The sequence below is a fragment of the Symphodus melops genome, assembly GCF_947650265.1.
Source record: "Symphodus melops genome assembly, chromosome: 6".
NCBI classification, from domain to species: Eukaryota; Metazoa; Chordata; class Actinopteri; order Labriformes; family Labridae; genus Symphodus; species Symphodus melops.
This window is the reverse complement of record NC_136696.1, coordinates 13238024-13257086: the sequence shown is the minus strand read 5'-3', so window position 1 is coordinate 13257086 and position 19063 is coordinate 13238024. Positions and strand designations below refer to the sequence as shown.

At 42.5% G+C, this 19063-nt stretch overlaps 1 protein-coding gene across 1 annotated transcript; it reads left to right on the top strand.

The window, feature by feature from the left end:
- The first annotated feature begins 1194 nt into the window (after positions 1 to 1194).
- On the top strand, positions 1195 to 16440 carry man2a2 (mannosidase, alpha, class 2A, member 2). The gene is made up of 23 exons (XM_079345478.1): positions 1195 to 1352; positions 2346 to 3276; positions 3691 to 3948; positions 4084 to 4228; positions 4908 to 5079; positions 5261 to 5388; positions 5615 to 5788; positions 6197 to 6383; positions 7290 to 7467; positions 7792 to 7994; positions 8480 to 8662; positions 8867 to 8981; positions 9100 to 9170; positions 9251 to 9416; positions 10966 to 11202; positions 11453 to 11575; positions 11811 to 11925; positions 12183 to 12316; positions 12472 to 12613; positions 12900 to 13033; positions 13807 to 14001; positions 14102 to 14215; positions 14863 to 16440. Exons 2-23 carry the CDS (start codon positions 3145 to 3147, stop codon positions 15013 to 15015), a joined length of 3459 nt encoding a protein of 1152 aa, XP_079201604.1. The 5' UTR covers positions 1195 to 1352; positions 2346 to 3144; the 3' UTR covers positions 15016 to 16440.
- The last annotated feature ends 2623 nt before the right edge of the window (positions 16441 to 19063 follow it).

Sequence of the window (19063 nt, the reverse complement as noted above, 5' to 3'; positions counted from 1 at the left end):
AGGACGGGCTAGCTTCACTGTTGTACACCTTAGTTGCCATAGAGACAAGGTACTTCCCTACTTGCTCAGACACACCTGTTCAGGCACTCAAATTACGATGCCTGCTTTGTGACTTAGGAAGAAGATCCTTCATGAATAGATAGTAAATATTTTTTTAAAGGCTGGGCTTGCAGTGAAACCTCATACCAGACCCACAGGAGATCAACGAGGCTCAGCCCCAGTGTCGGGGAGCCAAAGAGAGGAGGCCCAATCTGAAATAAAAATAAAACCCAGCTGTGTAAACATCTGTTCATCTTCACAACTTTGTTTGGAGAGAGCTAATACCTTCAGGAAAACTATTCATAGAAAAACTATCTTTCTTTTAACAATCTGAAAAACATTTTTTTTTACAACTCATGCACATTTTGGTGTGAAAATGTTAATCACATCAACATCTATCTGTCTTTCATGACTAAACAAAACCAAAACAACACCATCTGTTCATGTTGTGTCACACACAATCTGTTTAATTTATTAATGAAACGTCAGCTAAGCTCCAGTTTCCATAAACACAGAAAGATCTCCTGAATGATCTGTTTAAAGAACTTAATAATGGGACTCGTCTGCAAGGCATGCATTCTATTTTACACAAGAGACTTCTCAGGTTGTTGTTGTTTTTCACCTGCAGAAGGTTTTAAAGATGTCAAACAAGGTATTGGTGATAGAATAATCAGAAGAGACAGCATAGTTTGAGACACTCCATTTGAAGGACAACGCCTCAGACACAATTACTTTTCAGATGCATCCAGTGATCACGTTTTTATAAGATCTGATTCTCTAAAAAAGAAAAACTCCAAAATAGCAAATTAATTCATTTATTTTTTCCAACATCTTTTCTAACTTGGTTTTCGTTTGTTTTTAGAAGGTTTAAAAAACAAAATGCAAGCACTGTTGTTTTGACTTGACTTGTTTATTTTATGGACTGTTGGATGTTGGACCTTGTAAATAGTCCGAGCAGGTGATGCAACAGTCCACTATCAGGGGTATGCACCCTGCAGATATGGCTTTATGGTCCTCTGTCTTAAAGACTATCCATTCTGCATTAAGAAACATTTTACTTTTAAATCTAAAAGCAAAATAAATAATTGGTGTGTATTTTGGTGTATATTTTGAAAAGCAGGTAAAGCTGTTGTCCAATCACTGACTGATGCGCAGCTCTTCTCCTCCCAAGAGCCTTTGCGGCAGCTCAGTCAGTGGCGCTAGCTGCTGCAAAGGCTAAGCTATCAGCTTCAGTCGGTAATCTGTCATCCTGGAGCTAAACTCACACAACCCCCCTGGGCTCTCCTCTCTTCAGGATCACTCTCATTTCACAGGTAAATGTCACACACACTCCTCATGTGGTTCACAGAGAGACACGGTCCCAAGGTCGTTGATTAGTGTTAGTAAATGTTAGCCAGGACAGTCACGTCTTCATGTTTAAAGACTATCGTGTTCTGCTGCACCGTGCAGCTCAGGCTCCTCACAGACGCACAAAGACAGATGTGACTCCTCTACATGTGTCAGTGAATGACACATCTCTACACTGACATTATTGACTCTTCCTTACAAACATCTCTAGTGATATTTAAACTTAATAATGGATGGTGTTGTTGCTAGCGCTAGCTTGTTTAGCTGCGTATTCGTGATAATCAATCAAGTCTTAAAGTAACCTGGATTATTAAAGTTTGACGGGGTGTATATTAATGTGGCCAAAGGGCTAAGCAAGTGAATGCATTAAGCAGTAGCTGTGTTTCTGAGTTCACACTGGGAATGTAGGTATTTTAATGCTCTTAGGTTATAGCATCGTGGTTGTTACTGGATATCTGCCCTGAGATAAGACAACATTAACCTTATCATATTTACCACTTCCGTCCATGTCATCTAATACATTCACATTTTAGGACTTCAGGCTGCACAGAGCAGCTTTGATCTGCAGCATGTCCTTTAAAAAAACAGCGTATAAAAACCTGCCATGTTGGTTGTGTTTATAATCAGCTCCAGATGGTCTGAAATACAATGTGTAGTCCTGCTGACAGTGAGGCTATTTGTCAGCCCGGCTGAGGAAATGCATGCCAGGTGTTTATTCCACCTCTCTGTGAGAATCCTAAGATTGTCCCAGTTTAAAGAGAGCGGATTAGAAAGGTGTGGATTTGTACACGGAAGAAAACATGAGCACCTATTCGAGAGGAATCACGGGATACTTGGCTCAGCTTTACTGAATGAAATTATCTCTCAGATCGTTCAACCTTTTCACTCTTCAGTTCCTTTATTTGTGCGTATGACTTTTTTTTTTTATGCATGTGTTAATCAAAAAACTTTCCCAACAGTTGAAGAAGAAGACCCTCTAATGGGGATTGCAACTTTGGATGAAGAATAGACTTACAGCCCAATACTCTCACAGTGGATCTGCTGTCACCAGGCTGCTGAGAGAAGAATGACATTTGTCCCTTTTTAATTCCTGCTTTGGACAGAGTTGAGGCTGCATAAAAAGCTGCTGCTCTAAGCCAAGTTGCTCTTTTTCTTCTCGACCCTTTTCTTTGCAGCCGAGTGTGCAAGTGTTATGGCCCTGGAGGCCAACTGAGCAAAAGGACCAAACTGAGGGATTATGTTGGGCAGTGGTAGTGGGGATTGGACTGGGAGAGCAGGTCCATGCTGTGGGGACACTAGGGTCCCTGTTTGAGCCCCTCTCTGTGTGGCACTTTTTTTCCCCTTTTCCCCCAGTCTCCTCTGTTTGGATGTTTGAGCACAACGGCTACTTTGAAGGAGAGCACCGGTGGCTGTGGTTTGGCCAAAGCTGACAGACTGCTTGCCAGCTATTGCTGATTTAAAACACTTGTGGACTTATACCACTGCTGTAGCCCACATCGCCGTGGTCTTCAGTATGGTAAGCGAAGGCTGGAGGCATCATAAGACTGGAACTGAACCATCAACACTGGGGTAGCTGGTTACTTTCCATCTCTTTTTTTTCTGCACTGTGAAGGATTACATTCCAGTTTTCAAGGACTTATTTTTTTTTTTTCCATCAGCGCTGAGGGAAAAAAAGCAAACAAGGTCGTTTAAAAAAAACAAAAAAAACAACAACAACTCAAATTTAAAACCCCGGAAAGAGGACTGCTGCCTGGGAGGATGAAGCTGAGGAAACAGGTGACCGTTTGTGGTGGGGCCATATTCTGTGTGGCTGTGTTCTCACTGTATCTGATGTTGGATCGAGTCCAACATGACCCTGCAAGGCGACAGACGGGCGGGAACTTTCCAAGGGTGAGAATAATGACAGTGGTGGTGTTTAACATGATGTGTGAAACCTGCATTAAGCAGTTGTTGTTGTAACCCTTTTTGGTGTGTTTTGTGATACATGAGGTTTTATATCTAAGCAGAAAAATGACATAAAAAGACCTTTCAATGTTTACTTTTAGCTTATCCTGTATTAGCCCAACTGAGCTTAATATATAAATGTTTTATTAAAGTATAAATCATGTACCTTGGTATACAGTGTGTTAGGCTAGATTGATCTCCTGCTTCAGTTTCCTTGTCTAAATCAAATATTTTGGAAAATCTCACATTATTTAATTTCTGGTCCTGAAACAGCAACAGAGAAGAAGAACCTCAGTTTGTTTTTTTACCACATTGTACAGCTATGCGATTTATCCTTTTTGCTTGCACTTTTGTCTTTAGAGCCAAATCTCAGTTTTGCAGAACCGGATAGAGCAGCTGGAGCAGCTCTTGGAGGAAAACCACCAAATCATCAGCCACATAAAGGACTCTGTGATGGAGCTCACAGACACAGGAGCTGTGTCTCCGAGTGGCCACCTGCCTTTCAGAAGTGCCAATGGCTCCTGGGTCCTTCCCTTCGATGGCCGCCCCACTTTCCTCGCCGTTAAGCCCCAAGATTGCCAATTTGCTGCAGGCAGCCGTGGTCAAACAGATGTTCAGGTAGGCTGGTTATACAGAAGACTTTTCACCTGAACCAAAATGTGTTCTTTTAGCCTTACTGTGCTCACATTTGCATATTTATTTATTTATGGGGCTTGTCCTGGAGCAACTGATGAGTTTGTGTTTGGTTTTTAGATGCTGGATGTGTACTCCATCCTCAAGTTTGACAACCCTGATGGCGGTGTATGGAAACAGGGCTTTGACATTACTTATGACCCTGAAGAGTGGGATAATGAACCGCTACAAGTGTTTGTGGTGCCCCACTCACACAATGATCCAGGTGAGTGCTAAAACAGTCTTTGATTTCCTGTTTTTGTAGGTATTCGACTCTGCTGAGTCTTCGTCAGGAGAACAGATTTATGTTGAAGCTGAACTTGATTAAACTCTGCTTTTGCCAGAGTTATTTAGCGTTCAGTGTCCTGGGTTGACAGAGTCAGAGGTCATATTGACAGCTGACATAATGTGTAAACAGGTTCACTAGTTAAAGGCTTGATTTTGTGCATTGAGGCTTTTTTTTTTAAGCAAAGTCTTTTACTCTTATGAGCTCCTTATCTCAGTTGTGGTGATTTTGTTTCTAAAAAATGCTGTGAAATGGTGAATATGAGCCCACGGCGTGCCAGATAGACGAGTGACGTGATATTCACGTCCTGGTTTTCGACATTGTTGAACACTGAAAAAGTGCCTTTTAGCCACTTTCTTTTAAACCACTCTGCTGCTACATAGCTTTCTGAGAGCGAGCAGCCTTACTTCAATAAAATATGACTTTATTTTTGATCCAGTGCTGTGGTATTTTTGCCGCAGTCTCTTACCTGCCCAGTTTTCTTGTCTTTTTAATAGCCAGCTAGATGAAAAAAAGGAGTAGAGGTGTATTGTTTTCAGAGTAATCCAATATGTCTTGGACAGTCTGTTTGCACACTGTGGTGTGAAAATTGTTCATACTTATCTTGTTGTCCTGTTAGGTTGGATCAAGACTTTTGACAAGTACTTCACAGACCAGACGCAACACATTTTAAACAACATGGTGGTGAAGCTGGCGGAGGATCATCGCAGGAAGTTCATCTGGTCTGAGATTTCATTCTTTGCCAAGTGGTGGGAGAGCGCAGACATGCACAAGCAGGAGGCGATGCGCAAGTGAGTCACGGCTGATAATTCCTCAATACCTGTCGGCCTTAAGTACAGTGTTTTACACAATGAGTTGTTTGCGCTGGCCGATTGTGGTCACTCTAAAAATAGTTCATCTGCTTAGTGTGGCTCTTCCTCTTCAGGGCTGGATTATCATCACCTTGCTTTCTTAATCCTTTGTGTTCAACAGACTGATCCTAGGAGGGCAGCTGGAGATCGTGACAGGCGGATGGGTGATGACAGACGAAGCAAACGTTCACTACTTTGCCATGATAGACCAGCTCATTGAAGGGCATCAGTGGCTGGAGAGAAATCTAGGTACACAGAAAAATAACGTGCCACTTATTAGGCCTCAATAACACAATAACACTTCTCAAGTCTTCAACCTGGAGCGTTCCATCCTGCATGTATCTGGTGTAACCTCTCACTCAGTGGGTGATAAAATGCTTTGTGCTATTTTCCCTTCTCCTGCTGAGGACAGTGTTGTTCTGCTGCACCACTTTTTCTTTTTCTCATCCTAAACCTGAAATACTTGCTGTCATAGGTATTACTCCCCGCAGCGGGTGGGCGGTCGACCCTTTTGGCCACAGCGCTACAATGCCCTACCTGCTGAAGAAAGCAAACCTGACCAGCATGCTCATCCAGCGGGTCCACTACTCCATCAAAAAACACTTTGCCTCCACCCGCAGCCTGGAGTTTATGTGGAGGCAGGCCTGGGGTGAGTGGACTAGAGATGTCATATGATTCATGCGCTTATCTCTGTTAAACTCATTGCGTGATGAGTCACAAGTCCTTTTATCATGGCATTTGGAAGAGAAGGAAACTTTAGGAGCAGAGTCGGTGCGTAATAGCTTAAAAAGAGCCGTCTTCGTTATGATTTCTTAATGAATTGAACATCTGCCTGAGATTTACGGTCCCATTTGTTCGTAATGGAACAATCTTCAGATATTACACAGCCAGATGCTATTAATTTGAGATCATTTATTTTTTGGGGGATTAATTTTCTAATAGTTACTTTTTGCTGCTTTGTCCAAAAGGACTTTAGACTGTCCCCAGTTAACACAGTAAACATAAATGGAAATTCTGTTCATGTTGATGAGAGCATTTTTTTTAACCTCTTTGATAGACACTGGATCCAGCACGGACATGTTTTGCCACATGATGCCTTTCTACAGCTACGACGTACCTCACACCTGCGGGCCCGACCCCAAGATCTGCTGCCAGTTTGATTTCAAGAGGTTACCTGGTGGTCGCATAAACTGTCCCTGGAAGGTGCCGCCAAAAACTGTGGTGGAGGCCAATGTAGCAGAGAGGTGAGACACGGGGTTGTTAGCTCCAACTTTGGTTTAGTGGTACATGGTCTATAATTGAACTTGTGTGTTGACTTTATGCTGTTGAGAGTCCGAACGAGCGTCTTGAGTTGATCAGTCAGTTATCAGTAAATTCATCTGGAGCTACTTTGAAAATCGGTTAATTATTCCAGTAGCAGTCATGAATTTAGCAAATCCCGAAACACTCTTCAATTTCAGCTTGTCCTCTGTGATAGAGTGACCACTGGTTGTGTTTAGAAAATGGTTTGGTCAGTTTCCTAAACACAACAGACTTAGTCATTATGGTCTCGTTTGTTTGAATGACAATAAATATTTATATGAAAATGCGTCGGACCTGAACATGAATTATTCTGAAACACAACTACAGAGTTTGTCAACTCCATGAGCAGTGAGGTTTCAACTGTAAAGTATCTCGCTCTCTATGCATCTTGGCCTGGTCTCATTAAGAATGTTTATATGTACAGTGTCAGAATCCAAACTCCACCATTAGGAAGTCTGTGTTGTCAGAAATGTGTGACTTCTGTTGTGCAGTGTTTGGATACTGCTGTTGTCTGCTGAGACCTCTTCTAAATAAACTTCACTTGAACTTACACCAGTGATAACAGCCACAGGAGGGGGATGAACCAAAGGAGACCCATGCAGACTGGAGATATACTTGCAGTCTCATTAAACCTCTTTTTTTTGGACTTTAAGAACTTTCCAGAAGACGTGTTTCAGCAGCAAATGGAAAATTACCCCCAGGGCTCATTCGATCATCCTCTTTCCGAGGTCACGACGGTTTTCTGCAAAACTGGCGAATCCAAAGCGGGATAGTTTGAATGCCAAGAAAGTGAAGTGACCTTTTTTTTTCTCTCTTTTCTTTCCCTCCTACTTTCTCTTTCCGTTAAGGGCAAACCTCTTACTCGATCAGTATCGTAAAAAGTCCAAACTCTACCGCAGCAAGGTGGTCCTCGTCCCCCTGGGAGATGATTTCCGCTACGATAAGGCCTTGGAGTGGGATCAGCAGTACAGCAACTACCAGAAACTGTTTGACTACATGAATTCTCACCCCGAGATGCACGTTCAAGTGAGTGATGATTTGTCATCTGCCACAAACCAAACATATGTTGTTGTTGTTTTATGCATCTTTTTTGATTTGTTTCTGTGCCTCCAAGTGTGTGATCTATTAAGTATCTGACTTGTGATATTGAATCATGCTGCGGTATTTTAACACTCTGACGAATAAGAACCTGTCACGGCTCGACTTCTTGTGAAGAAGATGTCATGCTCGATGACAAGCGCATGAATAGTAATGAGAAATGTTCTCTGTTCGTTTGCCTGCGCTTGGCTGATGTGTTTTTGTGCACGCTGTTGTTGTCTGTTTGTAACATCGGTGTATTTGCTATTTCAGGCTCAGTTTGGGACTCTCACCGACTACTTCAATGCTGTATACAAAGAACACGGAGTGCCCCAAGGGTCCAGACCTCCAGACTTCCCTGTGCTCAGTGGAGATTTCTTTGCCTATGCCGACCGTGAAGACCACTACTGGACCGGCTATTTCACCTCCCGGCCTTTTTACAAGAGCCTGGACCGTGTTATAGAGTCGCACCTCAGGTGAGCTGGTTTTCACCCCACATGACTGAATAACTGACGCAACCGGTTTTGAATACTGAAGCGGTTTGTGTTCGTGTTTCTGTTTTGCATTGCAAACAAGATGAAGGTGTGCTGGGCTTGGCGAAAACGTAGGATAAGAAGTAGCATCACAAAAACAAAATCAGGCAACTATATATATATATACATATACGTATGTATGTATGTAGGCTGTTAAGCTTCCATCTTGTGGTTTCAGTTTCCTTCTCTACTGTTAACTACCTGAACTCTGTTTGTCACATTTAACAGCTAATGTACATCCAGCAAGGCAGTAGCAGGACTTATTATAGAGTCGGATTGGAGAGCAGTGGGCTGGAAGTAACCATGTGTAAACTCCCACTCTTCCAAAAGAACCAGCAACTGATATGTGAAATCATGTGAACACACCTTGAGTTCAAGACGTCTCACTTTCGATCGCTCGTCAATGCTAAGTGCTCCGTGTCCTTCAGGGGGGCAGAGATCCTCTACAGCCTAGCAGTTGCGAATGCTCGTCATGCTGGAATGGAAGGGCGGTACCCGGTCTCAGATTATGCTCTGCTGGTCGATGCGAGGCAGACTGTTGGACTCTTTCAACATCATGATGCCATCACTGGCACTGCCAAGGAAAATGTTGTCGTCGACTACGGTACCAGGTAAGGATCTAAGAGGAAAAGGTCTGTAATTAGGCTTTATATTTTGTGATTGACATAACACAGACAGAGTGTTCCCTTCTCGTTTTCATCCTCAGTCACTGTTGCTATTTTTAACTTGTTTGTTCAATACTTTGAAACACAGTCAAAAAAGTTGCAGTGACTGCTGCAGTGAGCCATTTAATGATTCCTCCTCCTCCTCCCTAGATTACTGCGCTCTCTTATCGGTCTGAAGAGAGTCATCATCAATGCCGCTCATTTCCTGGTGATGAAGAACAAAGAGTTTTATCGCTTTTACCAGACAGAGCCGTTCCTAGAGACGGTAATATTGAGGAACAATTCCCCGACTGAATCATAAACAGTTTGAAAAAGCTGCATGTTTGGTTCCTTGTGGAAGAACTCAGTGTGTTTTCCTGTTCTTTTTTTTTCCATTTCTGTAGGATGACAGGCGGGCTACTCAAGACTCTCTGCCTCAGCGCACTTTAATCGAGCTGGACCCTGCAGGGCCGAGGTATTATCTGCATCCCCTCACATCTTTAACCCCTCGTCCCACGTGCTGCGTGTCTGATTGCTTTTCCCCTCTCCCTACAGGTACCTGGTTCTGTTCAACCCCATTGAGCAGGAACGGCTGTGTGCGGTGACTGTGTTGGTCAATACGGTCAGGGTGCGGGTGCTCACCGAGGACGGACAAACCCTGCCGGTGCAGCTGAGCGCTCAGTGGAGCTCTGCCAGTCAGATGAGTGCAGAGGTATTCGAGGTAAGAGACTAAATTCATTAGGCACTGCAGGTTTCCACATAGTTCAATCAGAAAACTGCTGTGCACTTGAAACAGTTTTTCTCACACTTGGCCCTAAGACTTTATTGTAACATGATTTTAAATTGAAATCATTTAGACCTACATCGTCAGAGGGATGTGAGCGGGTTTGGGCTGCTTCTCAATAGAAAACAATTTAACATAAAGAATACAAAAACAATATAATACAAAACATGTAAAAGGGAAAAGCTGTACAGTTCTGCTGTACAGTGCAGAAACAAGGATCGATGATGGTTTGTCTAATTTTCTAATATGAGATACTTTCACTGTGTACGCAGACAATATCTAAGTACAGGCTGCATTCATGTAAATCTGGGCAGATCAGTTTCTGTTTGAGGGAATCGTTAAGGTTATATCCATCAGTATGTAAAGTGAAGTGGCGTTAGATTTAAAGGTGTTGTTAGTGTATTGAACACAGTGTGAAGCCTTTTTGACGCTTCAGCAAGAGCAGCAGGAAATCTTGACTCAAGTGTTTGTCAGTGTGGAAGCAAACGTTGAAAATAAAAATAGGTTGGGGTGTTTACTAAAGTGGGCGTTTTGCTTTGTTCATGTTCGTTATTTCTGCGATGGGCTGACAGTGTCAGGCTACATAAGACACTCAAAGCAACACGACTGTTTTACTGTACTTTTGGCAGTCTGGTTGCACTGTGGGTAACGGAGGCACAAGCTGTCTGTAACTCACTTATCACAGTGAAATTGTCACTGTATATCTGTGGAGCGCTCCAATTATCTGTGTGCCATTTTTGTATTAAGCATAAATAACTAAGCTTCACCAATCAATTTTTGTATCCGTGCAAAAATTATCCCAAAAAAAACAAAACACACAAACAAACGGCTCCTTTCTTTTGTTTAAACCTTTTTCTCCTCATACTGTACGGCTGAACCTCAGAGAGACTCTGTGGTCTGGTTGTTTGACCCCCGACCCCCTAAAGTTTGGAAAGTACCTGAGCGTTAAATTATGAATGGCTTCTGACTGGCATGGACCATAGAAAGTTTTTATTGTAATGTAAGAATAGAAGTACTCCGAAAAAAAAAAAAAAAAGGTTTTTATAGAAAAAGGCATCAAAGTTTCAAGTGTGCTTCTCGCCTCGTCTTTCTTACGTGCAAGCTTTCTCTTCTGCCAACAAATCAAAAATGGAATCAGCCTGAATCATTGATCTTCACTATAAATAACAATATCCTGTAATATTCCCCCCCCCCCCCAAACTTTAAATGTGTTTACTGTCCTGGAATAAAGTTGTCTCTACCCACAGTTAGTCATAAATGTAAATGAGACGCAGAGAAATACAGGCACATTAACACAATCACTCATTACATTTTAATGATAGCACATTGCTGCTAATGTGTAAAAGCTTTTAACTTTTAATGAGTTCTTTATAGTCGGCATGCAGGTCAAGAGGGAAAATTAAATCAAGCTTTTTAAACGCAAGTGTTTGTTTGTATTTCTGTACTCACTGATTTATACTCGACTGTTCTTCCTCTCTCCACCCAGGCAACATTCATGGTTCGCCTGCCGCCCCTAGGTCTAGCCGTCTTCCACGTTTATGACGCTCCTGACTCGCCTATGACTCTCCGCTCCGACACCCTGTTGAGGCTGTCGGGTCGCGGTGTCACCGCTCGTGCCGCTGATCCGCTCCCCGTCCGCTCCCAGCAGTCCGACCCTCAGACCTTCTACATCAGCAGTCAGTCTCTCACTCTGGGCTTCTCGGGATCCACCGGCCTGCTGGAGGTTTGTGATTTTTGTCGACCGCTACTTCTGTCGAGGAAATCCTTCTACGGATTCAGATTCAGCGTGTGGTGACTTTGATCTTTATTCCAGGATAAAAGAACCCTGAGTTTGATCAGACTGCAGGGATTTATTGGGAAATCAAAGTGAACATGGCATGTGTTGTTGCCACTAAGAAAGCCTTTCATCTCTTTCTTTAATATATTATTTTCTCCTTCTTCCTTCCTTTTTTTTTATTTTTACAAATTTCCAGAGTATCAAGCGTAAGGATGATCCTCAGGAAGTGAAGGTTCAGATGCAGTTCATGGTTTACGGCACTCGTCCCTCCAAAGATAAAAGTGGAGCGTACCTCTTTCTTCCTGACGGGAAAGCAAAGGTATTTTCTCAGTTGTTGTTTCTCCGATGTTTACTTGCAGCTCAAAAGGCTTTGATAACGTCTCTGCAGTGGATTTTGTCATTGTGTCACGCTGGGATGCTCGGGGGCAGAAGGAAGGAACACCGGGTGCCGTTTCCCTCTTTTCACTTGATTTTAAAGATAACATTTTAATGGCTTCCTCGCCTTACTGTACTGCATCACACTTGTTCTGATTTTCTCGCTCCCCTGATTTCAGCCCTACAACCAGAAGGAGCCCCCCGTGGTGCGCGTGGTGGAGGGGCCTCTCTTCTCGGAGGTGGTGGCACACTACCAGCACTTTCAGCAGACCATTCGCATTTACAACGTGCCAGGTAATAAACACACTGAATGCAATCGGTTCAAATTGCTTTGCGAAAGCTTTTCACGTCTTGTTAAAAGGCACCAGATGGTACAATTCAAGAAGAGCCAATATGTTTGACAAAGTGACTATTTATAATTCCATTAGGTAGCACTTTTCCTGTAAGCAGCCTCTTTTACATGTTTGCAAAATAATATCTGCAACAACGGCAAAGACGAGTGAATGGAAAAATATGATCTGATGGTTCTTTTATTTATTCTCTTTTTTTAGGTGTGGATGGGTTGTCCATAGACATCTGCACCACGGTGGACATCAGAGATCAGACCAATAAGGAGCTGGCTATGAGACTAGTAACAGACATCCAGAGTGGAGATGTTTTTTACACAGATCTCAACGGCTTCCAGGTAGGTCACAACTTCTGCAACAGTGGAAAAAAAAAAAAAAAAAGACCGGTTTTTGTAGAAAATCTTTTTTGAAGCTGTGTGAAATGGTAAGGTAAAGTTCTCCTTCATCTATTATAGTTTATTTTAATTTATTATTATTATTTTTTTGCTTGTAGATTCAGCCTCGTCAACACCACCTCAAGCTCCCCCTGCAGGCCAACTTCTATCCAATGCCCAGCCAGGCGTACATCCAGGACAGCCATCACCGCCTCACGCTGCACACGGCTCAGTCTCTTGGCGTCAGCAGCCTCGAGAATGGTCCGTCTATTCCTCAGTTTTGTTGTCTTCTGTTCCTCTCTGTCCCCAACCTATGTGGTACTATGCACTATTCCCTTAAGATCATTTCACAGAGCAAACTACTTTGTGCTCGCTCGTTAATGTACTCCACTAATCCTTTTATCATCGTTATGTGAGTGATGGAGGCTTCTTTAAAGGACAAATAGTTAATAGTGTTTTTATCTCCATTAAGTAATGTCTTTAACTTCAATACAAAGGCTCTGTACAAAAACCATTGTCCTTGCTCCTCCTCCTCCTCCCCCCTCAGGCCAGCTTGAAGTGATTATGGACCGACGGCTGATGCAGGATGATAACCGTGGGCTGGGTCAGGGCCTGAAGGACAACAAGAAGACGGCGAACCGCTTCCGCCTGCTACTGGAGAGGAGATCGGCGGGCAACAAGGTCAGAAAGATGACAGCGAAGGCGGTTATTGAAGCCGAGCGCTCTTGAAATTCCAGCCCACGTGTCTGAGTCTGCGCTGCTGATGAGCTCTGAGCACGGCTGTGGAATATAAAAGCTCCATGTCCTTCAAGCTGTCTTCATTTACACCTTACTTCATGTTTTTTTTTTTGTTCTTATTACCAGCCATCTGTCTCTTGTTTAATCCTCTTTAACGTTGCTTTCCTACTCTCCTCTTTCCCCTCCTCATTACATTCAGCATGATGGTTACTTTGCCAAACTCTCCTCCTTGTTTCACTCTTTCCTCTCCAAAATCTTGAGTGACCGAGTTCAAAAGGTAATGTTGCCTTGGTAACAGTGAGGATGCTTGTTAGTCTTCATCATAGCTTGTGGTCTGTAGCTCCTCCGTTTCCTCTTTGGTCTCCTCTACCTCATAGCCGTAGCTAAACCAGGCCAGCTCCTTGTGAGAGTAACACATGATAGAATCTGTTGAGTGAATGAAATGATTTGATAGAGAACGAAAGGCGAAAGCGGCAATTTGATCTCCAGCTCTGTGGAGAAACGATGTAGTGAAAGTGTTCTGACGCAAAACATGAAACGTAATTTCCTAAATAGTTAGTTTGAAAAGACTTCAAATCATTTTCTGGCTGCTTAAAAAAATATGTCCAGATCGATTAGCTCTGTTTGTCTGGACTGCAATTAGAAAATAGAGCTCATACTGTTAATGTTGTATTTTTTAAACTGTCACTCACTGCTCTGCCTCTGCCCTGCTCCAGATGGAGGACGATGCAACAACAAGCTTCCCGTCTATACTCAGTCACATGACCAACGCCTTCCTGAACCACGAGGTCCTCGCGCTGCCCGTCCTGCCAAAAAGGCGCGGGATCCCTCCTCTGCAAACCTTCGCCCCTCTCAAGTCCCTTCTGCCCTGCGACTTCCACATGCTGAACCTGCGCAGCATCCAGAGCCAGGTGACCAGAACAAAGAAACTTTGACTTTTTTTTCCCCCCAGAGATTCAGTGGTTTGATTTTAAAAATGTCTCCTCTGGTCATTCTGTGTCGTGTGAGCAGAAGGACCCCCACTCTCCGTCGCCGTACACAGCAATGATTCTTCACCGGCTGGCGCTGGACTGTGGCGTCGAGGCTCAAAACCTTGGCTTCAACTGCACCACCACACAAGGAGAGGTGAGGGTGGAAACACACACACAAACAGGACGGAAAGGATGCTCATCATGAGTTTTTTTTCCCCACCAAACTCTCCTTAATTTGAGTCAAACCTTCATTTATCCCTCTACAGGGACATTCACACTACAAGCAGCTAAAGGGTTGATTGTCTCTCCTGACTTTCTGCTTGAGGTTGACCTAAAAAAAAAAAATCAACAAAAGTAGATTAACTCAGACAAAGCACCGTAAACTCTGAAGAAACAGTACGTCTTACACACCACAGATTTAATTTGGGGTGTTTTATGCATACATTTGAGAGACAGGACAGTCACTATACAAACAAAAATCTTTATTTATTATGACTATAACTAAAAGCGAAACGTGAATCAGTTTAAATAACTATTTTTATCAACATATTTAAATTCTGCTTTAGTGTTGAACAAGTTTGAATCTAATTTTGATACTATCAGGACCTTCTGTGTCTGATTCTCTCACGCTGTACTATAAGGCAATATTTGTATAAATACTACATATATATATATATATATATATATATATATATATATATATATATATATATATATTTTGATTGTTATGCTGTCAATTGAAATGTCTTCTTCATATCCTTAACCTCTCTTGTTTGTTATCTTCTGCTACTCCCTCTACAGCTAAGTGTATCAGGACTGTTTAGGAACCTGGACCTGCAGCTGCTTCAGCCTGTCTCCCTGACTCTGATGCACTCCAGCATGCCTTTGGCCAACGACTCCTCCATCAGCCTTGATCCCATGGAAATCTCTGCCTTTAAGCTCAAGCTGCGCTAAAAGCTACTCACACTCAAAGAGGCAATAAAAAAAACCCCAAACCATACTCCTTGGACTAAGAACCAGTCCGAATACTGGCCACAGAGGGCTCTGAGTCTCTCTGTCTTTGCTGAGCAAAACCACAAACACTACAGCTGCGAGAGGACGGGTCCACTGTAACAGGAGCGACTGCACAGCAGGGGGCAGGCGATGGCTGTTACTGTGGATGTCTCTGAGAACAGAAAAAAACAAAACAAAAAAAGACCCTCCCTGAACTCGCAGCAGAACATGAAAGACTGCATGGATCAGAGAAAGTCGGGGATCACCCTGTAATCAAAAAATGAAATCTGAGTCAGTTCTGCTTTTGAAGAACGTTTGTCTTTTTCTATCTTGGCTCCATCCTGGACTGAACTACTGAATGTAAATATATCCAAATGACCTAAAGGGGGCGGGGCCTGGGACTCGTGCCACATCAGAGTGCAATTTACAAAGCTTTATTTGGTGAATGGGTTTCTAATTTTTCTATGTACGCAGTGAAGATGACACATCACAGAAGTCTTTTTTTTTTTTTTTTTATACTTGACTGCAATTTAATTATTTGTTCCCGACAGACTCGAATGCAGCAAAGAGAATGTGTTTTCTCTTCATCTCAAACTGCGTTACTGTGGCTCTTTTAAGCTCACAATGATGTCTGCGTCCGAGAGTCCCACGTCGCCTCGGGATAAAAGTGCGATCTTTTATCATATCAGATGACTGTTTACCCTCTGTTGGCTGCCTGTAGATAGTCTGAACACTTCCTTTCACTTCTTTCCTCCTCTCGTTTCTGCTGATGAAAAACAAACAAACATCTGTGCAAGAGGATGTGTGCATCTCAACACTCTTGTCAGTCATTCCTGCGTTTGAACTTCACCACTGAGAGTTTGGCTGTGTTTACCACGCTATATGCAGTAGAAGAGTAGACAAAGACTATACCTCATTTATTCCATGTGGCAGATAAATCAGTATGTGTGTGTGTGTGTTTCTGTAGGGTATGTTTATGTGAGATTACAGTGTGCACTATCAGGGACCATCCACAGCACTGTTAGGCCTCATTTTTTTTAGTTTGGATGTCTGCAGCAGGCGGTGGGTCTTATCTTTAGAGGGAGGGAGGGATCTTTGTGGAATTATAGTTACACATATTTTTCATCTCTCTTTAAAAAAAAAAAAAAGATAAACTAAGTAAAGTCTCTATCATCAAATGGATTTTATTGTCCGATAGGTCCTTGGAGCTGCTTCCAATGTTTGTGTGCATATTGATGAAGCCCGTTAAAAAAAAAAAAGTCCAAATGACTGAAGTCCTCTCTGGGCTGTCGAGAATTTATAGAATAGCACATAATTGTTGGAACTCTGCTTCTCAAATGAATAAGTCACATCATTGCTCATTAAATGAACCTGGAACGAGTTGAATTTATTCTCAAAATGGCTGATCATTTTTTTTGATACATTTTTGCACTTTATTTGTCTTTACCACCCTTATACAATGAAGCTAAAATATGGAATATGAATTTTGTGCTTAAAGCATTAAAATGTTCTATTTGGGGGAAAAAAAGTGGACTACATCCTGTCATTTCTAAAAAGCTCTGCCATTGATCTAAATATTTCACTGACTTTGCTGAGGCTGATTTGAAACTTGCCCATATTTTAGGTCGATTCTGAGAGCTGGTGTGCCATCATTTGAACAAAAGCGTAAAACCCCTGCTTGATTTCCAACGTGCACTTTATATGGCCATGGGTTTCATAAAAGTGATGTCACAACTACACAAAGAGAAATCAGCACAAAATATATGAAATGAAGAAAACAAAAAAGGTTTTCAGCTTACGTGTAATTCATAATGTGATGAAGAGGTTCCGCACCTCCACATATAAAAACAGCAGACTTTGTGGAAAGAAAAAAAAAAAAAAAAGATAAGTGGGAGAGCGACAGTGTGTGAAAACTGGGCGGGACAGTGTCTGGAAGGAGATGTTGCTGCTAAATTTTTTAGATGTAATTTTTCAAAGCTGCGAGCGCTTTGAGTCAAACTCCATTTATGTCCATCGCTGGTGGAACCGTGGAAGTCTCTGGAGGGAGAATTTCTTAAAAAGTTTGACAAAAAAAAAAAAACTGCATCAAGACCTGACTAAATTACTTAAGAGAGAAAAACTGTTCATCTGGATGAAACGGCCCATTTAAGAAGTTGTATCCAAACAAACACAGGGTTTCTTTGAATGGAGCTGTTATTTTCTTTTTTTGTGTGTTCCAGCTCTGCAGTGGCTCTTATCCCAAGGCCTAACTTTGCCTCCACTGTGGCCATGAATGATGTTTTTATGTGTCACACTCCATACTGCCCCGCTGCGTCTCGTCATTTTAACCGCTCATCTGCCTTATTCTTCATGAGACCTCCTGCTGCTCTGCCACTCTCCTCCTCTCCTGCCTGTCGTCTGGTTGCCATAGTTCAAAAAACTCCCCTCTCCTCCTCTATTAACATTTCTGGAACACCAGACTCAACTGCTTCTTCATTTGCACTTTCGCCTGCCGTCTTATGACCTCCTCTTCCTCCTGTGTGTCTGAGTCTCTGTTTAGATGTCTTTTTTTTTTTTTTTTGGATTGTGATACCCGTGTAGCACTATTTTTGTTTGTTCAGAGGGAACATAAGAAGGTAATATCTCATCTATTTGTTAATTCATTATGGATTTAAGCTACAGAGGAACAGATAAGATTAATAAAAATCACTTTATCTGAAACTAATTAGATTCCTTCAATCTTTTAATGCACCTGAGAATCCTGACTATTTAAGATGCTTTAGAGTCTTCTTGGTATTACAGCTGTTTTACTGTCTGTCAGTAGGGGGCAACATAGAGTCAGTGTAGCAGTCAATTCCTTTACATAGGCTGACTGTTAGTTTGAGGTAGAAGCAGGAACATGTTTATTTAGTGTTTCCACGAGGAGGACGAGAGCTGAATATCTCCACCTGGGTTTGTCCAAGATGTCCAGGGTACCAGTGACTTCTTTTAGCCTAAGTTGAACATGAAAGATGCTTCTTTGTTCATTTCGAGTCCCTCATGCATGCTTAACAAAGCATGAACAGAGTGTCGCGGCAGTGTCGCCTGAAGCCACCGTGTCTTAGTGGAGGCACCCTCGGGACACTCAGCCTCTACATTTCTCCTCCAGACTCCAGAGTTGGCTGCTGCCAGATCTATTTGTCTATAGAGGAGGAGGAACAAACAGTCAGCCTGTCACTAACAATGTTTGTGCAGCTGTTATAATTAAACCAGAACCTCAGTGTCCAATTGATCTGCATGTGAAAACGGCTAATGAGGAACTAATTTGTTGTTTTGATTAATCCAACATTTCTTGTTGTCTTGCCGAGTTAGCGGGCAGCATTGTGCAGAACATGACAGCTAATTAATAGAAGCTAAAGGCCATACAGTGGGAAAAAAAATACAAAACAAGAATCATGTAACGAGGGTGTGAATGAGGAGATAAAGGATTTCATATTTACCACCTTCCTCGGCTACAGGAGCCAATTAACACCTTTACGTTCACACGTACTGCATTTATCATGCAAAGCTTGAACCGTCACAGGGCTGCTGAGTTGTGCGTTGTGTTCTCCCACTAGATCTAATTATGGACCACAGATTGATTGTACCGCCACACATGAATCCAGGTACCTGTCCCCCCCTTAGATCATGTTATTGTGGAAAGCGTTAAGTGAACAAAGCTGCTGCTGGTGGAGAGGTGGTTTCCTGCATGCATACAAACCTGTCCTCTAAACTTTCCGGGTCCATCCTCTTGAATGTTGGGAAAACTGTTTATGAAGGTGTTTTTTTTTTGCAGCAACTGGATGGCAGAGAGAAGACGTGAACACTGGCTCCTGCTAAAGCGAAACACCCAGAGTGACGGAAACTCAATCGACACAATGATTTAAATCCGTGAAGAAGAGACGAGCCATCTGTTCTTCAGAGTTCTGCTCATGTCAGGGTGCTGGATTTAAGAAGCATAACTCCATGAAACTTTCACAACCTGGCAGTAAAGACACTCACAGTCTGTCTT

Excerpts from the sequence above, each read along its gene's own strand:
- man2a2 (XM_079345478.1), top strand. The coding sequence starts at position 3,145 with ATGAAGCTGAGGAAACAGGTGACCGTTTGTGGTGGGGCCATATTCTGT. Across the intron at positions 9,417-10,965 it reads TGAGTGCAGAGGTATTCGAG|GCAACATTCATGGTTCGCCT; the intron begins GTAAGAGACTAA and ends CTCTCCACCCAG. Across the intron at positions 14,216-14,862 it reads GCACCACCACACAAGGAGAG|CTAAGTGTATCAGGACTGTT; the intron begins GTGAGGGTGGAA and ends CTCCCTCTACAG.